This window comes from Opisthocomus hoazin, chromosome 9 (assembly GCF_030867145.1).
Source record: "Opisthocomus hoazin isolate bOpiHoa1 chromosome 9, bOpiHoa1.hap1, whole genome shotgun sequence".
NCBI classification, from domain to species: domain Eukaryota; kingdom Metazoa; phylum Chordata; class Aves; order Opisthocomiformes; family Opisthocomidae; genus Opisthocomus; species Opisthocomus hoazin.
Window position 1 is genome coordinate 38547484 of NC_134422.1, and position 21617 is coordinate 38569100.

The window sequence follows — 21617 nt, forward strand, 5'->3', positions numbered from 1 at the left end:
GCTTCCCTGTGCGTTGGTCTCCTTCTGGTCTGCCCCAGTGTGTGTCCCAAGCGGAGGGGAGCTTGCACAGCAGCAGCCTGTGACCCGGCTTGGGGCTTCTGTCCCCAGTGGTGCGGGCACCATCTCCACCAACACACAAGCCACACTTGGATGGAGCCTGGACCTGCTTCACTCTCCAATGCCTTTGGCCCCAGAGAAACATCATCGAGGAAGCAGCTGACTAAAGGGGAATGATCACCTCCCTCCACCTGCTGCTTATGCTCCTGTGAATAAGCCCAGGGTGCAGCTGGCTGCAATCTCTTGGACTCGTTGCCCACCAGGACCCCCAGCCCATTTTTGCAAAGCTGTTCCCCAGCCAGCTGGCCAGCCCTGGCATGGGGGGTTACTCCCTCCGACGGGCAAAATGGTATATTTGCCTGGGTCTAACTTCATAGCAGAACCGTAGACCTTGCTGTTCAACCCATTTCTCCAGCCTCTGAGAAGCGGCTCTGCTCTGTAGCTTCTCTTCCACCTGGCCAGACTGGTGGGGTCTGCAGGCTTTGTAAGCGTGCGCTCCATCCCCTTGCCCGGGCAGTTAGCTAGAAAAGCTTACTTCAGCGAACTCGGCTCGGGCTGTTTTGACAGCCCTGTTTGCCTTTTCCAAGTCCTGGGCTCCTCTGCACCTGTCTGTGATACTACTCTGCATTTACAGCTCCTCCATGTTCTCCATCACAATCGGGAAGAGGGTTTTGTTGTTGCCATGATTTTGTTCTGGCTTTAAATCATTGTAGGGGAACTTGGCAAAACCAGTGTCCTTTCAGCATCTTCTTGGAAGTTTGTTTTTTTCTTTTCCTTTTATTATATACAGTCTCTTGACACCTAATGCTGCAAGCAACCTGGTGTCCCTAGGAGTGCCCCAAAGAAGCAGATGGGTGACATTAGATACCAGTTAGGTGCTTTTATGCCCTGTGTGGTGTCTTTTGTTTCCACCTTTGCACAAGATCAGGAGCAGGGAGTGGCAGTTCCTAAGCTTTCTTCTAGCTGAAACTGACTTAATTCAGGTGTGATGTGGCCATGTGTCTTGAGAGGATGTGGCTCTTTGGATTTCCACCTAGGTTTTGGCTTGAGAACACATTTCCCTTTAACCCGACAAAACGAAGGTTGCCTTGCAAATTTCATAACTGTAATTTGCTGACTGTGATTTATTTTCTGCCCTCCCTTGGGACTGCAGGAGCTCTTCAGTTTCAGAGCAGGAAAATGTGCCCTCTGCTTTGTGAGTAGGTCCTCTCTGAAGGTGAACCAAGCCTGTTAGCTCGGGGCTTCAGGCTGAACTTTGTCTTGTTTCTGAGCAGAGGCAGAAAGGGGGATCATAGAATACCTCAGGCTGGAAGGGTCCCACGAGGATCTTTGAGTCCAGCTCCCTGCTCCTGGCAGGTTTGGGCAGAGAGAGGGCATGCGGTCCCGTCCAGGGGATGCGTGCGTCCGGGCGGGGCAGCTGCAGCCCCCGTCCGTGCTCGGCTCTGGCCAGGCGCGGCCTCCCCTCCTCGGACCCCCGCAGCGCTCTGCTCCCGGCCGAAGCAGAGGAGAAAACTCCGGTTCCCGCCGGAGCCTCTGAGGGGAGGGGGCGTGGCCGGCGCCTGCCCGCAGAGAGCGGCGAGGGAGCGCGAGGGGGCGGCGCGCGGCGCGGCGGCTGGGGCGGGAGGCGCGCGGAGGCAGGCGGCGGGCGGCCGTGCGCGCGGGTCGGGGCCCCTCAGGGCGGGCCGGCGGGCGCTCCTCAGGCAGCGGCGGAATGGCGGGCGGGGCCGGGGAGCCGCGGCGCCTGGGGTTGCGTGAGGAGCCGGCGGAGAGCTGCTGGGCCAGGGGTAAAGGCAGGGCAGGGACAGGTGGCATTGCAGCGTGGGGGGCTGCTGTGGTAACGATGAGTTCCTCCTGCAGGTGACGGAGCAGTCCCCGGGGAGAGGTGCTGTGCTGGCCCTCGTTCTCAGCAGCAGGGAGGGGCTGGTGGAGAACGTGGAGCTCAAGGGCGGCCTTGGCTGCAGTGACTGTGAAATGGTGGAGTTCGAGATCCTTGGGGCAGCGAGGAGGGCGCACAGCAAGCTCATTGCCCTGGACTGGAGGAGAGCTGACTTTGGTCTTGTTATAAATGACAATACGCCATTTGCATTATTTTTTTCTTTATTAATATTTGAGGCAATAAAAAGCAAGCAAACAGCGCTGGGTGCGCGGGGGGTCACTGCTCCACCAACATACAAACCTTCTAGTGGCACCGGCGGTCTTTATATTCTCTCCGAGCTGTTCGTTTCCGCGAAGTCTCCTCCTTCTTTTGATTCTCTGCGCTTACACGGCATAATTTCTTTGCGCATGCGTCTTATGATGTTGGTGGTCTGTATAGTTCCTCTGGTGGTCTCCGGGATGAAGAGTCTCTTCTTCCTCGGTGTCCTCTAAACGTCCTTTTTTGGCGCGCTGCCGCAGCCTCCCCACCGCTGCCCGCTCATCTTGCATAAGCAGTATACGTTAGCCCAGTGTCTAACCGCACTGCACTTCCATATTCGCCCAATCTCCAACCCACAGATATCCTGTCTATAGTTCCATGCCTTCTGCAGTTTTGTTATTTCACATTATGCTAGTTTCCACAGTTGCACAGTATGTGCACTCGACACGAGTCATCTTGTAGTCTATTGCAATCCCCCATCTTTTTTTCTTTATCTCATTGATTCGTGTTCTTGCTTCAAATTGAGCTAAACCTCGTTGAACCGGAGTGGGCTCCTTTTCTTCATTTTAATTATTACCGAGGAATGGGTTTTTCCCCTTTGAACCATTTCTGGATCCATTGGTATTGCTGAAATCTGCATCCCTTGAACAACAGAATGAATTAACCGAATAAAGCATGGAATCATACAGGGTAAAAGCAAAAGTCTTATAACAGAGTATAATAATATGAATCTTAACTTTTTCCATCAAACTCCGTTAAACAAATTATCTCACCAGTTATCAGATAAAATAGAGTTCCATTTCTGTATTGGCACATGAGCAATTCTTTCTGTTTCATCAGTAATTTTTGTAATGGCTTCTCCGTTACCATCTATGTTTAGACAACACTCTAAGGTATTAAATTTTTCACCAACCTCTCTTGCCTTCCGTAGAGTTGGTGGTATATACCAATTTACATGGGACGTGGCCCACGTATTTAGTGAAATTATTTTCTTCCCTGGCTATACAAATTTGACCAATTACTTCATGGCTTAAGAGCTATCCCTCAGGTCTCTTCTCTCTGAGAGTAGTGTGTATTTGATTCTACAATAGAATTTGTTTTGGGGTTAGTCCCTCTCCTCTCCAGGGCCATTGTTCAGTCATTTGTGAGCTTTCACAAATCCAACAACGAGTTATATTTAATTCTTGTGTTTTGTATTAAATTTATGAACAGGTTTTTACTTGGGGTGGGTAGATCCCATTCACTGAGTCTTTGTTTTAGTTTATCATATATGTTCGCAGGTGGCCTGCCTGGTTGTTTAGAGTGCTGTATTTGTTTGGTTACATTTCTAACTAATTCTTCTTTATATTGATTTTGTACTCCCCCTCCATCAGTATATCTCAACATACCTGTTTTGGAAAGTGACCGTACCACTGTTCTTCCATACCGGGTCAGTCGATAGCACTTAGAACAGGCATCTTGGGTCAATTCCCTCAAATTCGAGACCAAAAGCAGTATCCCTAGAATCCATTTTATCCCTCTGTCTCCCTCGCTTACCGGGTTGCTTCCGGCAGCGGGTTTTCTGTTTTTCTTCTCGACAGCAAGGGTAGTGGCCTGGGATTTCCCATCTGCTTTGTTTCCCTTCATGTTTCTTTTTATGGCTTCCCAGCTCTTAGCTTTGACTGCTTCTCAGTTATGGTAAGAACAGTAGGGCACCTGACTTTTTTTGTGACACTCCCTTTTCCCAGTCACAGTTTTACTTTGCAATTTACCTCTATTACCCTGTATGAACAATTTTCCACCACTGTGGCCCATTTGATTCAATGATTTTTTTGCTATTAATTTTTTAGTGTTTGTTCAGTAATTATACGCTCAAGATGTTCACACTTCGGGCATAAGCCTTTAGGGGCGTTATTTCCCGGGGAAATGGTAATACCACCACTCTTTACAGTAGCTGCATTGAGCACATACTATTGGGTTACAGTCACAATTACTGGTATCGCAACTGAATTTAGACATCTATCCTTTTGGAAGATTATCTGTAACTCTTCCATTCATGAACTGGCTTCTTTATTCGTGATGTGTGAGTCTAACCTTTTTCTGCAGTTCGGACAGTAGTCTCTGTAGTCAATAAAACAAGATAAGGTCCGTCTCATCGAGGAGACAAACTTTCTTCTTTTCATGTTTTGATCAACACTTTGTCTCTGGGCTTAATTTTATATTTGGTAAAATCCAAAGGGGCTCCCTCCTTTCTCACCCCAAAAAGCGCTCTGGCTCCATCCTCTGCCTGCCCTCCGTGGGGCAGCTGGGGCTGCCCAGCCCTCCTGTTCCTCTCCCATGGGGCAGGGCCCCACGTCCATCCCCTGCCCAGCTCGGGGTCCCCACTGCTGTGCTGGCACTGGGCCCAGTCTCCCACTGTGGTCTTCCCAGTGGCGCCGCAGTGGGGGGAAGGCTCCCTCCCCTCATCCCACTGACTGCCCTTTTGCCACCACTGCCCAGGACGGGCGGTGAGTGCTGGGGGAGGCTGTGAAGATCCTCACCCCTCCCTGCTTGGAAGCCCTGCAGCCTGCGAACCGTTTCTTTCTTTTCTTCCAGCCTTCTGCTCGTGCTGCTGTGTCCAGTGCAGACCTGAGCATCCTGAGGATGGAGGCAGGGAGAAGGAGACTGTCCCTGTGGCCGTCACTGCCTTGGAGGTCGTGGGGACTTTGCTAAAGCATCTGCAAGACCATGAGGTGAGGCCAGGGGGCTTGAGGGCCCCCCTCCCTGCCCCTGGCTTCCCCGGCACAGCGGCAGAGGGGGATCTCGCCTGACGGCACCTCTGCCCTCCCGCAGGCGCTTCGTCCCTGCCGCTCAAGCTGGACTAATGCCACTGCTCCCTGGCTCCCTCCTTTCCCTGGGAGCTCACAGCGCTCTCCTGGGCAAGGCAAAGCCTCTGGCGTAACCCCCAGCATCTCTGCAGCGCCTTTACCCAAGGCCCCTCCTTAGCTTTGGTTCGGGAACTGTCCCAGCGCCGGGGCCCCAAGGTGCAGGGTGCTCGTGGCTTCCCCTCCTCGGGGCATGGTCTCATTCCCACACTTTCCCCTGCCTCGTCTGGCGCTCTCCCTCTGACCTCCGCCATTCCCCGGCCTCGGGAATGGCTTTCTGGGCTCCTGCATGGCCTCTTACCCTGGTGGAGTTGGTCTCCCTGCCTGGCTCTCTGTTGGTGTCGGAGGTGCCACAGGAGATCTTGCTCTTGGCTGTGTCTGTCCTGAGCGATGCCTGCAGCTGGTCCCTCGTGCCCGTGGCACACAGATGATTTGTGGGGCAGCAGGTCTCTCTCGTGGCTCGCCGGGAACGAGGACAAAGCAAGTCCCAAGTCTCATCGCTCCCTCCCCTTTGGTCTGTCCTCAGGGTGACCGAGTGGAGATATACCGGGAGCTGGAGAGCGTCTTGCAGGGAGACGATGGCCGTTTGCCGGGCGGCATCGTGAACCGCCTGATAGCAGAGGCATCCAGCGACATGCGGGCAGCCCAGGTGAGCTTGTTCTCTTCCAAGGCCACCAAAGCAGCCTGCCTACGCCCCTGGGTTTTGGGGAAATACAGAGCAGCGCAGAGATGTTCCTCGGTTATTCCCACCAAGCTGGGTTCAGCTCAAGGTTGTTCCTCCTGGCTTGATGAAGAACCTTGGGCACCCAGCAGCCCCATGGAGAGGCCCCACGGGGGAGGGTCTGGAGTCTGCGACAGTTTGTTCCCAGCATCTCCGCAGAGAGGGAGAGGAGGCAGCAGCACAGGGCTGTGCCGGGGAGAAGTGTCCCTCGTCTCCCTGAGGTGCTGCTCGCCTGCCCCGGGGTACAAGAGGCAGCGGACGCCCTGGCCCGAGCACAACTGCAGCAAGGGGACTTGCACGGGAGACAGGGGCGTTCAGCCTGTGCGAGTGCCTCAGCCGTTTCCTCAGGAGTGCTGAACCTGTGGTGCTTTTCCAGGGTGTGACAGACGACATGAAGACGGCTGCTAGCGATGTCCTGGTGGCTCTGGCCCGCTCCCACTTCCACTTTGTCATGTCGGAGCTCCAGAGACACCTGAAGGCCATGGGGAAGGTTCCGGAGGAGTTTGTGCTCCTCACCCTAGGCAAACTGTCCCGCAGCTACGGTACGGCACCCTTGGCCTCCCGGTTTGGGTCGGGGTCTGCGATAGTGGGCAGCAGGGATCCTCCCCCTTCCTAAATGCTCTGTGTTGGGCTGGGGGGCTATGAAATTGCCAAGCCTCCCCGCTGCATGCCAGGGCTGGCCAGCAGCTCGGTTCCTGGAGGGTGGGAACCCACTGGAGAGAAACGCGTGGGGTCTGTGCCCCCCACTGTCCTCCCTGTTTCCCCAGAGAGCTTCCCTGCTGTGTCCCCCTTGGGGAATGCAGCCCTCCCCATGCCCTCTGGCATGGCCCGGCAGCCCCAGCCTTGCCAGAGATTGACCCCAGTCTCCCGTGTCTCTCGCTGACCCTCGGTCCCTCTGTCCCTGCCTTCTCCGCAGCCCTGCAGTGCATCCCCTTTGTGGGAATGACGCTGTTGGCCCTGCGCGCCATGCTGAGCCAGGTGGGGAGCGGCCGGATCCTGCGCACCTTCTGCAGCGGTGAGTGTTAGGGTAGTGGTGAGCAGCTCCTTGGCCGGGGTTGCCGGGGCAGGGGTGGCCTTTGATGGCTCCGTGCGGTCTCCGAGGGAACGTGGTGGGCGTCAGCCCCCGGTGAGGTCAGGCCTTGGCGATCCCAAAGCGCTGTGAGTGTGTAGAAGGAGCAGGGGGAACCTGGGACGTTGCGGTGGGCAGGACACAGCGGCACTGCACAGAGGTCCCCTCCCTGCTGCAGACTGTCATGTGCTCCCTTCTCCTTTGTCCTGGTGCAGTTGTGGAGCAGTGGTCGAAAGGGGTCACCGCATACTTCTGCAGCCGGGAGCAGTGCCCCTTCCCTCGCAGTCGGGAAGCGCGGCTGTGCCGAGACATTTACCCGGTCTTCCGCTACGTTGTGGCGAATTTGCTGCACTGCGAGGAGGAAGAGGTGAGAAGTGCTGCTTTCCATGCCTGGGGCCGCAGCGGGCATGTCCACGTCAGCGGGCCCATCTGTGCGCGGCGGGGTGCGAGCAGGGTGGAGAGGGAGCAGTCTGGGCGAGGAAGCCCCCCAAGCCGGGAGCCTGCCGCCCTGTGTCTGGGGGCTCCCTGGGGGGAAGCAGCAGAGTCCTGGGGCCTTTGTTCGGGGAGGGCTGGGGCAGCAGCATGGGCAAAGGCTGTCCCTCCCAGCAGGGCTTCTCCTTTCCCTCTCCAGGACAAGCAGGCTGTCCTCGGGGCAGTGACTGCCATGACGGTGGCCCTTCTGCACGGGGAGCAGCACGGATACCATGCCTGGGAGCCGTTCCTCTGGCTCCTGCAGCAATATCAGGAGGTGCGAGACACCTCCCAGGTCACCAAGGTGAGGAGTCGTGTGGGGCCCAGCGTGGCTGCTCGGGTGGGTCTGTGCGAGTGCCCAGAGGACCTGGGAAGGCCTTTGAGAAGGACCAGGGAGAGCAGAGGAGGCCTGAGGCTTGCGTGCGCTCTTGGGGCAAGAGCAGGGCAATGCAGGGGGGGGCCAGGAGGGAGCCAAGCGTCACATCCGTGAGGCTCATCTTCTGGCATTGCCACCTCCCTGGGGCTGTGCGTGCGGGAAGAGCTTTGCTCGAATGCCCAGGGCTGTGTCCAGTCCCGATGCTGCTCTGAGGGGAGGGCAACGAAGCCCCGTGCAGGAGGGTTTGGGGTTTTCCCTGGGAGCTGGTGACAGGGACTCCCCTTAGCCCAGATGTGCTGGGTTTCTCCCGTCGCAAGTGGCTTGAGGTGGCTTGAGCCTCCTCTTGCTGCACCGTTCTCTTGCAGAACCTCAGCTATCTGCTGGAGACGCTGGAGGGACTTCAGAGCCCAATCCCCCAGGGCATGGCTCTGGCCATCAGCTCGGCTGTGTACTGCCAGGTAAGGGGAGCCCGCACGCTGGACTGCGCGGAGGGGAAAGGCTGCCGGCGGTCAGGGCAGGGCAGGGCAGGGCGTCCCTCCGCCGGGACCTTCCCGCAGGCCAGCAGCACGCCAGGGTTTGTGATCCCGGTGCCACGGAGGTGCCTGCACGCTGCAAGAGGCCTGGTCCTGGCTGTCTGGAAGGGGAGCGAGGGGCAGCCCAGCTCCCTGGGCCATTTGCCTCTCGGCCGAGTGGCAGGACTCTGGGAGAGGAGGGCAGGCAGAGCTGCTTCTTTTCAGTCCCCTTCTGCGCTGACGTGAATTTCTTTGAAACAGGCTTTGTTCCTACGGCTCTGTGATGTGACCAAAGAGCCTGGCCTGGGTCGCAAGGCAGTGCTGTCCCGCTGCATCGTGCTGCTGGGTAAGGAGCGGAGGCTGGGCGATGCCCCGCTGTGCCGTGGCAGCTCTGTTCCAGTCCTCAGCAGCTGGAGGCAGCTGCCTGCTAACGCAGAACGTGATTTCTTCTCTGCAGCCCGCACCTACCCGGAGGAGACGATTGCGTTTCTGCGCTGCCAGCTGAGCAGCAGGAGCAATGCCTATCGCGTGGCAGCTCTGGGCCTGCTGAGAGAACTGGCCCGCTCTGATGGTCAGTGCCTGGGACGCGAGGCGGGGGTTGGGGCTGGTGGGCTGAGAGCAGGAAGAGGCTGGAAGTGGTGCACCTGCACCCGAAAGGAGCTGCAAAGAGCAGGTCCCCAGCTGAGCTGATGCTCCAAGCTCAGTGACACAGGCGGGCTGGTGGGCGCAGGAGCTGCTTGTACCCGTGCCATTTCTCTAGTTCTCTGTTACCGTAGCTTTTGATCCCTATAAAATAGCCGTGCCTCTAGAAACGGAGTTGCTCTGGGTACGCTGCTGCCTCCTGTGAAGTCAGACTTGGGCCCCGCTTTTCTGTCCCGCTAACGTATGAAAAGCTCAGAAGCTTCAAGGGGTGCCTTGTGCCGTGGGGGCTCTGCCTCAGTGCGCACCTCTCCGTGTCTGTTCCAGACCCTGCAACAAGAGAGCAGCTGCCGCAGGTGGTGGAGGCCGTGCGGTCGGTGTGCAGCAACCCCAGTGCCCAGGTGAGCTGGTTTGGGAAGGGGCTGCCAGGGCGGCAGAGAAAGCCTCTCCCTGGGGGCAGAGCCTGGTGAGGCTGTAGCAGGAGCGGCAGTTTGGGGGCTGACCTGGGCGACCGTTCCGTTTCCCTGCTTCCTCGTGCTCCCCGGAGAGCTGATGGTGAGAGGTGATGCTGCTGCTGGCGTGGGCAGCGTTGGAGTGCCTGGGGAGGTGACAGCACGTTGCCCAGGTGGTGGGTGCTGTCTCCTCCCTGGGGAGAGCTGGCAGCCTGGGGTGGGGAGGTCACAACGGATGGGCAAATGCACATGCAGCCAGGTGCTAAAGTCCGTGACTGAGCTGCGGAGCAAAAGCTGCTGCCATGCCCTCACCATCTCTCTGCAAGCCACTAAGGCGGCTCCCAAGCGAAGGTGTTGACCAGGAGGGTGCTAACCACGGTCTCCCCTGGCAGGTGCAGACAGCAGTTGTGGAGTTCATCAGGGAGCTGCTGAGCTCTGGCTCCCAGAGCTGTCAGGAATGGGATGTGGTGGGGCACATCTTCAACGAGTTTGGCCGGATCTCGGGCAGACTGGTAAGGGCAGAGCGGGACAGCCGGGGCTTTGCCCAGTGCCTGGGCTGTGCTGAGAGCTCCTGCGGGCATCCTTGGCTGTGGAGACCTCCACACTGCAGGGCCGTCGTCGCCGGCACTGCCATCGGAGCATCCTCCAAATGGCCGCTCCTCATGGGTGTCTGTGCTGCTGTCGGTGGAGGCGTCGGTGGGTGGTGTGGGTTTGCACCTGGGCGTACCACCCGGGACCGCGTGTGCAGCCCACGGGCTGAGCAAAGCTGCCTTCCGAAGGGAGGGACCTTGTAGGGAGGGGACATCCTCCATCCTTAGATGCTGATGGATGATCAGCAAAACGCAGCCAGTGCAGGGAGGTGGGCCTGGCTGGAGGAGCTTTCTGTGGGGCTCTTGTGCTGGGGCCCTCCAAAGCATGCCCTGCCCGTCTGAGAGCAGTCTTGGGGGCCCGTGTCCCTTCTGGCATGGGGACAGGCCTTTTGGCAGTCCCTTCGGTGAGCGTTTCCAGCTGGGTGCCCAGGAGATGAAGGCTGGGGATGGCCGAGCCTCCCGCTGACTTGCCGAGGATCTTCGACACGCGTGCGTCGCGGTGCTGCAGGGCTTGGGCTGGCTCTGCTTCGGGAGCAGGGTGCAGGAGGGGGCTGCTGGGTTCCACTCCGCATCCGTCGGACCTGCTGCCACCAGGTCTGGCCGTGAGAAGAGCCCCGCTGAAGGGCACGTTCCTCACCTGTGCTGCACTGGCATGACAGCAGCATTTGGGTCCTGAGGGACCGTGCAGACTAGCAGCATCTCTCTGCTCGCAGACTTCCCAGTCCTTGCCAGCATCTGGGAACTGGTCCCTGAGCTAGGTCTGGCTGTCCTTGTCCTCCTTCAGGAGGTCAGTGGTCCTGGGAGGCTGTTGCAGGAGCACTGGGAGGGCCATGTCTGAGCCTTGTCGGTTGGGAGCTGAGTAACGGGGCTTTTGGCAACTGCGTCTCGCAGGTGGCAGAAGGCCATTTGGCCTGGGAAAACCCGGAGGAACAAGCTCTTCAAGCCCTGTGCATGGAAATCGTGGGCTCGCTGGACGTCTCTCTGAGAGGGATGACCAAGGTAAGCCACCCTGTGCCCCGCTGCAGCGGCCACTTCTTCCCTTCAGGGCATTTTTCCCCATGCCCTGAACCTCTCCCCGATGTGCGCTGCAGCGCGCGAGGCTCAGGGAAAAGCAAACCATCCTTTCTGTCTGCGAGCGGAGTGGAAGTGCCGCTGTGGTGAATTGCCTGGTCTTTCTCTGCAGCTCCTGTGGCCGAGGCTTCTGGAGTACGTGGTGCCAGCCCAGTACAGCGGCATGCTGATCCCGCTGTCCCGCTGCCTCCGAGCCCTCGTGGAGAGGCAGGAGAGAGCGGGGCACGAGGAAGAAGAGAAGCCCGATGCCGTGAACTCCCCGGAGCAAGATGGGAGCCCTGGTGAGTGCCGCTGGGTTTGGCTGGGGGCCGGTCCGGTCTGTGTCTCCGTGTTCCTCCGCAGCCCTGAGCAGGAGAGCCAAAGGGCAGAGGCAGGCTCTGCTGCTGGGCATGGGGGGCTCTGCCCTGCATTGCCCCTTGCCCGGCGCAGAGACCTGGCTCTTCTGGGGAGCCGGGGCTTGTTCCCGGCCGTGCCGGAGCTGCCTTCATCTCCCGCTGGGCAGCCCTCGGGAGCCCCTGGCCCAGCGCCCTGGCAGCACGGCCGCTCTCAGCCCTGTGCGGGGGTATCGGAGGTGCGAGGGGCAGGGCACGGCGGGGGCTCGTCCGCTCATCCAGCCTTTGTTCCTCCCCGCAGCCCGGCTGCCGACTCCCCAAGCCCTGCTGGTTCGACTGCTGGTGAGTAGCGCGGCCCTGAGGAAAGAACTTTCCTGGCCGGGGGTGATGGGAGAGCCCACGGCAGAGATGCTGTTGAGGCCAGTGCCGGGACCCCCGAGGAGGAGGCAGCGCGCCTGAGCCCGCCGGGGATCCCCCTCCTTCCTCGGGGCCGGCAGCACCCTGGTGAAGCCGCTGGCCGCCCGCAGAGCTCCCTCCCTCCCTCCCTCCCTCCCTCCGTGGCGGGAGAAGCTGTGGCTGCGGCGGCAGGAGCGACCCTTCCCTCCTGTCCTCGCCTAGGTGTTGGCAGCGGCTCCTGAAAAGACCGGCGAACGCGCAGCCGCTGCCTTGCGGCTGCTGCAGGCTCTCCACGGCAGGATCCACAGGGCCGTGGCGGCGGTGTGGGCCACCGAGATGCCGCCCCTGCTGCAGTACCTGGAAGGTGAAGCGCGGGTGGGGAGGGAGGGACGAGGGGCAGGGAAATGCAGCGTCCCAGCGTGATGGAGGGGAATGGGGCCCAGTTCCTCAGCGCTTGCTCCGCAGCCTTTTGCCTTCCAGGGAGCCAGTGCTGAGGCTGGGGGCAGCCATGGCCCAGTGGATGGACGGGGCCGTTGGTGTCCCCTAGGACAGCAGGTCACGGTGGCACCCCCGTGTCCTGGTGGGGGTTCAGGGCAAGGATTGGACTGGTACTGCTGGAGGGGCTGCAGCTCCCAGGCTTCGGAGGGCCAAGTGCCCAGGGCCACAGACGGGCTCAGGTTGCGTCAGGGGAGGTTTAGTTTGGCTATTAGGAAAAATTTCCTTACTGAAAGACTGGTGAAGCATTGGAACAGGCTGCCCAGGGAAGTGGTGGAGTCACCATCCCTGGAGGTGCTCAAAAAACGGGTAGATGTGGCACTTCAGGACATGGCTGAGCAGGCGTGGTGGTGTTGGCGTGAGGGTTGGACTTGCTGATCTGAGAGGTCTTTCCCAACTTTCTTGATTCTATGATTTTATGATTCTATGAAATGGGCAGAAAGTGGTGGGTGATTCAGGAGAAAACGGGTGTTGCCGGTGTGTGCTGGCACTCAGTGGTCCAAGTTGTTCTGGGAGCTGCAGTCAGGCAGTGGGGATCAGCCGCGGTCTGCGCGTCCTTCCCCAGCTTGACTCAGTGGCTCTGACAAATGCCCCTGGGATCCCTCCTGTGTCTGTGGCCTCCCAAGGGCTGTGGTGTAGGTGCTCGCAGGCCCTCTCCAGCCTGATGGCCTGGGACTTTTGGGACGTGTGACCGCAGAGGAGACTACTGGGCTCTTCTTGGCTGTGAGCTTCAATAGCAGCAAGGGTTTTGCTTCCTTCTGCTTTCCAGGAACAACCGAGGTCTCCCTGGACTCTGCAGACTGGGAGGAGCGTATGCTGAAGGTACAGCATCCCTGGGGGAGAAGAGGGAGCGCGCTGAGCTGTGGGAGGAAGCTCGGGGCTGCCTGTGCCGGCACCGGGCGGTGGGGGCACCTGCAGAACGCCCCGTGGCACCCCCGCAGTAGTGCCTGCCCGCTCGGAGGAGCTGCTGTCTGCACACACGCCACAGCTGATGGCCAGTGCCCTGGGACGCTGCAGCACACACCTTGGCCACGGCCGCCTCCTCGGTGTCCGGCGTGCCAGGGGTGTTGGGAGAGGAGGGAGGCTGGTGAAAAGAGGGTTGGCTGGGGTGGGGGAAGAGACTGCCGTTCCCGGCAGCTGTCCCTGCGCAGTGTCCCGGGACACAGGGGCGTGGAAAGGGCCCCGGCCAGGGCCAGGAGAACACTCGCGTCCTCTCCTGTTCCCCACAGTTCCTGCGAGCGTCGCTGGAGCCCATCGAAGACGGGGCCTGGACCGTGGGGCTGAGCCAGGAGCTGAGCCAGCAGCTGGGCAGCTCTGTCCCCGGCTCCTGGGAGAAGGTATGTCCCCTGCCCCGCGCCGGGGCTGGTGCCCATGCTCTGCCCACACAGGGGGTTTCCACTGCGTGCCGTTCCCCCTCCCCCAAAAGATGCGTCCCCCAGGGCTGCCCCAGCGGCTGGCTACAGCCCGGCGTGATGGCCGGCTTCGCCCGCTCCCAGGGCCAGTCGGGCCCTTCTGGGGCCAGCCCTCTCGTGACGGGTCGGGCCATGACTGCAGCTCAGGCTCGGCCTCTTCCCTTTCAGCTGTTCCTCTACAAGGCTCTCGGGACAGCGCTGGCGGCTTGTCGGGACCTCGGACACGTCCGTGGGGAGGTGCTGAGGTTCCTTCAGGAGGCGAACCCTATGGAGCTGCCTGAGGCCCAGGTGAGGTGATGTCCATGTCCTGAGCATCCCCTGCTGCTCCTGGCCCTGCTCCAGGCCTCCTTGACTTCCCCGTTGCTGCCGTTTCGCCCTTGCTGCAACGTCCTACCTGGCCGTTGTCGCTGGCCACGGCGGAGTGCCTGGGCTGGAGCTGACTCCTCGTTTCTCTGCGGCTGCAGGGCATGATTTCTGTTGTGTCCCGTGCTGCCGAGAACCACTTCCACCTGGTCTTGGACACGGTGACAATGTTCTCCTCCGCTTTCACCGGAGACTGGCTGTGTCAGACTTCCACGGGCTGGAAGGTAAACGATCCAGGGTTTTGCTGTTTAGCTTTCCATTTCTGGCTTGATTTCCCCTTCTCCCCAAGCCGCGGCAGCTGCATTTAGAGAAGGCCTCTTGTAAGAGCTCCCCGAGAGCTGTGCTGGGTGCAGCTCCTCCCCATCCCCATGCGAGAACCCACGCTGCGGGATGGGAACAGCTCCCGGCCCCGGAGCTGGCGGCTCGGGGAGCTGCGGGGAGGTGCCCGGCTGAACGAGGAGCTGCCGCAGGAGCCCGTGGCAGTCCTGGGGCTGACATCTTGGGGCATCTCTGTCGACACAGGTACAGCAGCAGCAGAATAAGGAGAGAGCCCAGGCCACTTGCGCTGCTCTGATGCACACCTACAGCAGCATAGCCCTGTGTGCACCCAAGGAGCAGCTGCTCGCCTGCGTGGAGAAAGAAATTGTGGGCAACATTCTGCAGCTCTGCGGAGCCAGAGAGAGGGTAGGAGCTCGGGGTGCGCAGGGCAGGGCTGCCTGGGTGCCCTCGCTCCAGCCCCTCGGGGCTGGGGCATACCGAGATGGTGGGTCTGTTTCTAAAGATCCCCCAAGCACGGGTTTGTTCTCCCCATCCAGATGCAAACCCCCCACGGGTTCCCTCTGCCCATGCTCCTCTTGCACCCCTCAGCCCTTCCAAGAGTTCAAGGGGTGCTTTGCTCTCTTTGCCCTCAGGACTGGCAGCTCAAGCTGGCCTTGGTGCAGAGCATCACTGAGGTCAGCAGTGCCATCCAGGCTGTGGGCGACTGCGGCAGCTTTGAGCTCGGCTTGAAGCAGAAGGTGATGTGGACCCTGCTGGTGAGTGTCCGTAGCTGGGGCAGTGAGACAGGGGAGTTTGGGGCTGCGCCATGCTCTGCTTTCCCCAGAGGCACGATGGTCTGTCGGCTTGGTGGGAGCTGCTGGAGCTGTGTCCCGAGCTGGTGGGGCCCTTGGGTGCCTTGGGGCATCCATGGGGGTGACAGGGCGTAGTCTGTCAAAGCCTGTCAGCAGGGGAGGGCTGTCCCGTGCCCCTGCGGGCTGCCAACTCTGTGCTTGTGTCTCTGGGCCTCACAGGACTGGTTGGAGAGGGAGCCGTGGGACTCCCTGGTGCATGGAGTGTTGCAGCCCCTGGAGAAGTTGAGGTGAGGTCTGTTCCCCGGGCTCTGGGGCCTCCCAGTGCGCCCCAGCCAGCCCAAGTGACTTGAGCTTGGGGCCGGGAGCTGCTGGGGCTGTGGAGCGGGAGGCTGTTCCCCATTGTGGGGGTCTCCCGAAGGAAGGGAGCCCCGGGGGTTCCTCAACCTGGGGGTGGGGGTTTGCCCACTGCCTGGGCAGAGGCAGGAGTTGCTGGAGCTGAAGGCAGGGCTTGCTGGCGTGGGCTGGGGGTGTTGTATTTGGGGCCCTTGATTAGGTGGAACCCAGTTGTGCTTTGAGGCACGCTGGAGAGGGCAAGTAAATCCGCTTTCTTTTTTCTCTTCATTTTTCCTCTGGCCAGCAAGCTGAGGCCACTTCTGAGCCAGGAGGACAATCGGAAGCTGCTGGCAGTGTGCTGCCACAGTGTCGTGTCCTATCCGCCTGAGAGGCAGAAGGGAAGGCAGGCAGCGAAGGCAGCTGTAAACGTTCAGGTACCCAGCGGCCAGTGCCTGCCCACCTCTGGGTCAGGTTCCCAGCTCAGCGTGCCCTGGCCGTCCCCATGGTGCAGAACCTCAGCTCTCCTTTCCTGCCTTCAGGTTCTGCACAGCAGATGCATGCAAGATCTGGGCCACCTCATAGCAACTCTGCTGGAGGCGGAGGCAAGCTCGACCAGCTTGGACGACGTGGTCGATGTGAGTAGCCCTGGGGCAAGAGGGAGAGCGTCAGAGGGGCAGGGCATTGAGTCTGCAGAGGGTGGCAAGAGGTGGATACCTTTGCTATGGGAAAGCAGGGCTTTGGCTCCTCGCTCTGAGGCTGTGTGTTTGTGCGGGGCGAGGGGCTGAGCTGGGGGACGCGAGCCCCCGGCCATGTGGCCTCAGGACAGGCAGAGAAGTGGGCCGTGCCAGAGGGAAGGCCGGGAGCCAGCCCGGAGCTGGACGAGAGCAGCCGGGGGCGAAGGTTGGAGTGGGGAGCCGCTGGCAGGGAGGCAAGAGCCGTCTGAGGGCAGAGGCAGCGGGGGAGAGCGGGGCGGTGGAGACAGCAGTGCCAGTGCTCGGTGGGGCTGGGGGCTGCGCCAGGAAGGGGCCAGAGAAGGAGGGAGATGGAGAGAGATCTTGGGGAGAGAAAGACGCCGGTTGTAAGAGAGACGTGCCCTGCCCCAGGTGCTGAAGGACTGGCTCACCTCGGGGACAGAATGGGAGCGGGAGAGAGCCCTGTGGATTTTAGCCCATGTGCTGGGAGCTTACAAGGAGCGATTTGAGCTGATGGTGAGTAGGGACCTCCTGTGTCCCACTGTGCCCCCTCCCCATCATTGATGGCCCCGGAAGAAAGCCCGGCCTGGCCGGGTGCTGGGTTTCGGGGCTCTGGGATCACGGGGCAGCCCTTCTGCCAGTGGCCACTCAGGGAGCGGGATGGGCGGCAGAGGCCAGCGGGTGCTGGGGCTGCCTGCGACCCTTTCCCTGCTGCTCTTCCCTGCAGAGAGGACGTCCTTGGAATGGCTTCGGCTCCCTGGTGGGACTGCTGGGCACTCTGACTTGCGACTGCGTTGCCACGATCCACCAGAGGCCGTGGCTCTGCCTTGCCTACCTTCTCCAAATACAAGGTGAGGAGAGCGGGCGCTTCCCAGCTGTGCTCAACCAGATCCTTCCTCCCTTCCTGGCTTGGCACGACCGGGATCCTGCAGGGCCCGGCCCCGTCCCCGGGAGGGAAGCGGGAGACAAGGTGCTCGGCTGGTTTTGTGCCCCCAGCTTGTAAGTCCTCTGCCTCCCTGGCCGTCTCAGGAAGGGTCCCTGGGAGAGAGTGGCTGAGTCCCACCTCCTCGGAGCACGTGTGATGGTGGGTGGTCAGGGCCATCCCCTGCTGCTGTCTGAGGGCAGGACATTGTCGCCAACGCTGGGAACTGTCCCCCGCAACGTCTGTCCCCCTCCACATGCCAGGAGAGGCAGAGGCTGGTCAGCCACCTTGCTCGGATGAAGTCCCTGATGTTTCAGAGGATGCCTTCCCCTTTGCTCGCTCCCTTGAGCCTGGAGAGACAGGCAGCTAGCCAGGCAGTCTCCAAACTCACCCCTGCCAGGGAAGACATCTCCTGCCGAGCACAAGAGGGGAAGCCAATTTGCTGCCCAGAGCAAAGTGGGTGGGGAGGAGGCCTGGCGCGTGCTGCAAAGGGTTGTCTTTCACCCTTTTCCTCTTCAGGCAGCGGGGTCTGCGTGTGCTGGGGAAGTCCCAGGGAGTTTTCCCGAGTCCCAGAGACGAAGGTGGCCTGTGTGGGAATCAGGGACACAGCTGCTGGGAGCAGAGGCCGGTGGCTGCTGAAACCCTGCAGCCCCAGCAAATAGTTCAGGGAGGAAGAGGGATCTTTCCAGCCTGGGATTTGTCAGCCGCTTCTCGAGCTCAGGAAACCCTGCTGCACCGAGTTCAGGAGGGCCTGGCTTTCCCTGTGGCCTTCGCTGCCACCACTTGGGTTCTCCTTGAACAGTATCCGGGGCCAGAGGCTGGGTTTCCGTAGACATGACTCCTCTTTTCTCCTGGTGTTTGTTTCAGCCAAGACCAGGAAGGTGGTGTCTGGGGCAGATGAGATCAGGCGCCTGTGTGAGGAGCTGAGGAGCCCAGAGCCCGAGACTCTGAAAGAGAACGGTGTCGCAATAGCAAAGGTAACTGGCCCCAAAGCAGTGGGCTGGCGGCCCAGCTCCGGGGCTCCTGCACATCCCCCTGCTCCCCTCCAGAGCCTCGTGCTGTCTCCGGAGCGACCTGCCCAGGACGGCTGTTGTTAGCAAGCAGGAGGAGGCTTTGAGGCAGGACTGCCCTTTAGGCATGCTGGAGCAGATCCTCTGTGTGTGTGTGTGTGAGTGAGTGAGTGAGTGCTCTTGTCAGAACACAACTGTGGTCTGTAAGCAAACAACACGGGGGGAGACGCTTCCACATCAGTTGGCTGCATCAGATGTAAACAGCACTGTGTGCACAGCGGGAGGATCAAGCCCTCACCCCCTCCATGACTGCCACACTGGCAGTCCTGTCCAGCTTCCTGTCCTTGCCGCATTGCTGGAGCAGAGCTGTGATGCAGTCTCTTCTGTTCCTGACTTCTCTCCAGGCCATTTGCAAATACATCCCTCCAGCGCAGGCGAGAGACTTTCTGACCGCTGTCCTGGACAGCCTCAGGCATGTCAGACCCACGTGTGTGAAGGCAGTGTGGAAGTGGGTGTGTCGCTTCCTGGTGGAATCCACCGAGGAAATAGTCCCGGAGGTAAAGGAGAACTTTTTTTTCCATTCGACGTTGCCTTTTCTCCTGTTGGCTGTTGCACTGCACCCTGTGCAGTTGGCACGGGCTCAAGAAACAGCGCCGGTGTGCCGAGCCGAGGGGCTGCTGATGGTTGGAGTTGTGCATTAGCACCTGCTGCTGGTGTCCGCTCCGTCTGGTGACAAGGACACGGGCACCTCTTGTCCGCCGTCTCCCATAGTCCAGGTCCTTGCCATGAGGGAGGCAGCTGTCACTGGGAGGCCTCGCCTTGCCGTTCCTGCCCTTCCTCTGAGGTCACTGTCAGCCCTCGCTGCCCAGGGACGCGCTTCACCCTGCTCTTTGCTTTCCCCGGCTGGGGTGTTACCCAGCCTCCGAGGTGGCCGCCCTTTAGCCACCAGTTGCTGCCCGTTTGGAGGCTGGGAGCCTCTGGCCTGGTGCTGTGCCTGCCCTTTCATGGCTCCTGTTCTCCACTGTCAGCCTTTGAAAGGCCCAAACAAACAAAGTCTCCTTCCTTCAGGGGAAGGTCCTCTGCGTGGGGCTGGCGCTTTGGGAAAGGAGGGTAGAGGCAAGGAAAAATGTCCCTGGAGACCTGGGTTCCTCTGCAAGGAGAGACGTGGCCTTGCAAGGCCACACGTGTGCAACTGCCAAGAGCACGCTCAGCTCCGGCCATGAGCCAGGGTCAGGCAGGGTGGAACGGGGCGAGGTTTCGAGCTAGACCTGGGCTCCCTGTCACAGGAGCAGGCATTGCTCACGTGCTGAAGGACCGTGCCTGGGCCCCGCAGGAAGGGGTAAAGGATGCACCGAGCCCTTCTTTCTCCCATTCTTCCATCCAGATGCCAAAAATCCTGCAGACCCTTTACACCTACATGGAGAAGAGCCCCCACAGGCCCTTCTCTTTCCGTGCGGTGTTCTTCCTCGCCTGCTCTCACCGGGAGCCTGCGATCAGCTGTCTCCTCCAGAAGGGTCTGCCCATGGACGGGTACGTGCACTACCCACCTCCCTCGCTGTAGTCAGAGAGAGTCCTCGCAGCTTGCTTGTGCTGTGGGGGGTGGTTAAGAAGCAGGTCTTTTTTCTGCCTGAACTGTCTTGTGCTTGTGTCTGGACCGCGAGTGGAGCGTTGTAAGCCCCGCTGCAGACGAGGAGAAGGTTTGAGGGCGCTGCAGCACTGCAAGGGTACAGGCTCAGAGGTGAATGTCTGTTCCCTTACAGAGACACGGTGGAGCTGTGGAGGAGCCTCGGGAGAAGCACCATCGGGACTCGGGTCCTGAAGTGCTTAGCAGAGAAACTGAACCGAGTGGGGAACAACTGCCTGCAGGATGAGGACTCTGCTTGTGAGCGGCACAGCCGTCGCGCTGCTCTGGAGGCTGTGACGGTACGTTCAACAGCAGACGCGTTTCTGCATCTTCGCTTCTGCTTTCTAACTCGTTCTTCGGCGCGAGGGAGTCGGGTGCGCTTTGTGGATGCCCGTGGAGACTCCCAGGGCGCTGTGCTGGGCCGGCCTGCGGTGTTGGGAGCGGGGACAGTTTTGTGCTCCTGAGGCACAAGGCTGTTGCAGAAGTGACGATTGTGGAGAGTAAGCACCCTGCCCAAGGCAGGCAGGGAACCAGGCTGGTGGAAAAGGCCTTGCCTGACCAGGTGGTTCTGCGTCATGTTCCTCTGTAGATCACCCATGCCATCTCTGAGGTGGTGCTAGCTCTGGGGAGCACAGAGGAGCTCAAGCGGCTGCTTCCCCACCTGCTTCCCAGCCTCCTGAGGTGGGCCAGTGAAACACTGGGTGAGGAGAGATCGCTTTCTCCCCTGAGCACCTGGAGAGAGCTGTTCCTCGAGTGCGGGATCGCTGAGGAGAAGCCTTGCAGGTAAGGAGCCGGAGCTTCCTTTGAAGCTTTGGCTTCAGTTCCCCTTGCCAGGACATGTGCATTGATGGGACCCTCAGCGGGAGGAGCGTGCCCCTCGCGGGCACCCGCATCATTCTTGGCAAAGCGCTGGTGGGAAGAGGTAGTAGGTGTTGCCGTGGTTATGTAGCACGGAGTCAGCTAGGGACGTGGGTTTTCTGCTGCTTGTGTGGGTTTGGGGGATGGAGAAGATGCCAGTGTCGTTAGCTGCAGTCTTGCAGGCCCTGAAGCATCATTTCAGGGGTATTTAGCTTTGCCACAGATGAATTTTTCCCCTAACCTGCTGTGATTTCCAATTTCTTTGGGTTTGTGGCTGTGGTGTTGTGTTGTTTTGTTTGACTGCGTTTTGACTTGTGTTGTGTTTGGTTTCATTTCCCAGGCTTTTCCTTGTGGCTTTAGAGAAGGTGCTGGGCAGATGCCTGGCTGACAAATGGATGCAGCTGCTGACGAATCAGGCGGCCTGGGCTCTCCTGGAAAATCCCCTCTGTCACGCTGATGGGGTGACTCTCCTGACCAGGTAAGAGCCCCAGGGATGCATCTGGCCACGTCCAGTGGAGCTGTGCCCGGGGAAGTGGCTGCCGGGACCCTTCCGGCGTGCCTGGGAAGCTGTCCTGAGCAGAAGAAGAGTGTCTGCGTCAGTGCAAGTGAGGTTTGGAGACCTGGCCTGTGGCCTTCCGGGGTAACTGTGTGTCCCTCGCTTGTGCTCCCTTGCGCAGCGTCCTGCTCCGCGCTGAGCTCGTATCGCCGTGTCTGATGAAGAACCTCTCGGCATGGCTCAATTCCCGCTCGGCGAAGCTGTGGGTGACAGCTGTAGCTTTCTTTGCTGAGGTAAGGCAGGGGGTCGGCAAGGAAGGGTTCAGAGGGGTTTGACTGAGATACTGCTCCTTGGGATGTCTTTTTTTTTTTTTTTTTTTGTGGGAAGATCCCTGGAGAAAGGGTCCCTGGAGCAGGACAGCCAGAGGAGCGCCTGGCTGGGACCAGGTCCCCATGGTGCTCCTTGTGTCGTTGCAGCTCTTACAGCACTACGGTGTGACAGGTCCTGAGGGGTGAGGCGGGCGCTGGAGGAGTCCTTCTGCAACACCTGGCCCCAGCCAGCACCAGGGAGTTCAATAAAGCTCACCAAAAACTGCCTGAAGCAGAGCGTATCGCTTGCCCGGTGGCACAGTGTGGGGGTAGCAGGGGGAAAGGGAGGCACTGGGTGGAGTAGGGGACAC

General features: G+C 60.0%; 1 protein-coding gene across 1 annotated transcript; it reads left to right on the plus strand.

Annotated features, from left to right (window-relative positions):
• Nucleotides 1-5323: 5323 nt before the first annotated feature.
• On the plus strand, nucleotides 5324-20048 carry LOC142362443 (maestro heat-like repeat-containing protein family member 2B). The gene is made up of 31 exons (XM_075431078.1): nucleotides 5324-5683; nucleotides 6132-6297; nucleotides 6672-6770; nucleotides 7040-7191; nucleotides 7456-7599; nucleotides 8037-8129; nucleotides 8445-8529; nucleotides 8641-8754; nucleotides 9150-9223; nucleotides 9667-9786; nucleotides 10756-10863; nucleotides 11048-11216; nucleotides 11569-11609; nucleotides 11886-12027; nucleotides 12928-12980; nucleotides 13388-13495; nucleotides 13739-13858; nucleotides 14035-14157; nucleotides 14287-14409; nucleotides 14456-14617; nucleotides 14845-14967; nucleotides 15036-15089; nucleotides 15223-15290; nucleotides 15641-15770; nucleotides 15876-15971; nucleotides 16440-16544; nucleotides 16756-16879; nucleotides 17818-17927; nucleotides 18365-18517; nucleotides 19345-19490; nucleotides 19721-20048. Exons 1-31 carry the CDS (start codon nucleotides 5324-5326, stop codon nucleotides 20046-20048), a joined length of 3993 nt encoding a protein of 1330 aa, XP_075287193.1.
• Nucleotides 20049-21617: the final 1569 nt, after the last annotated feature.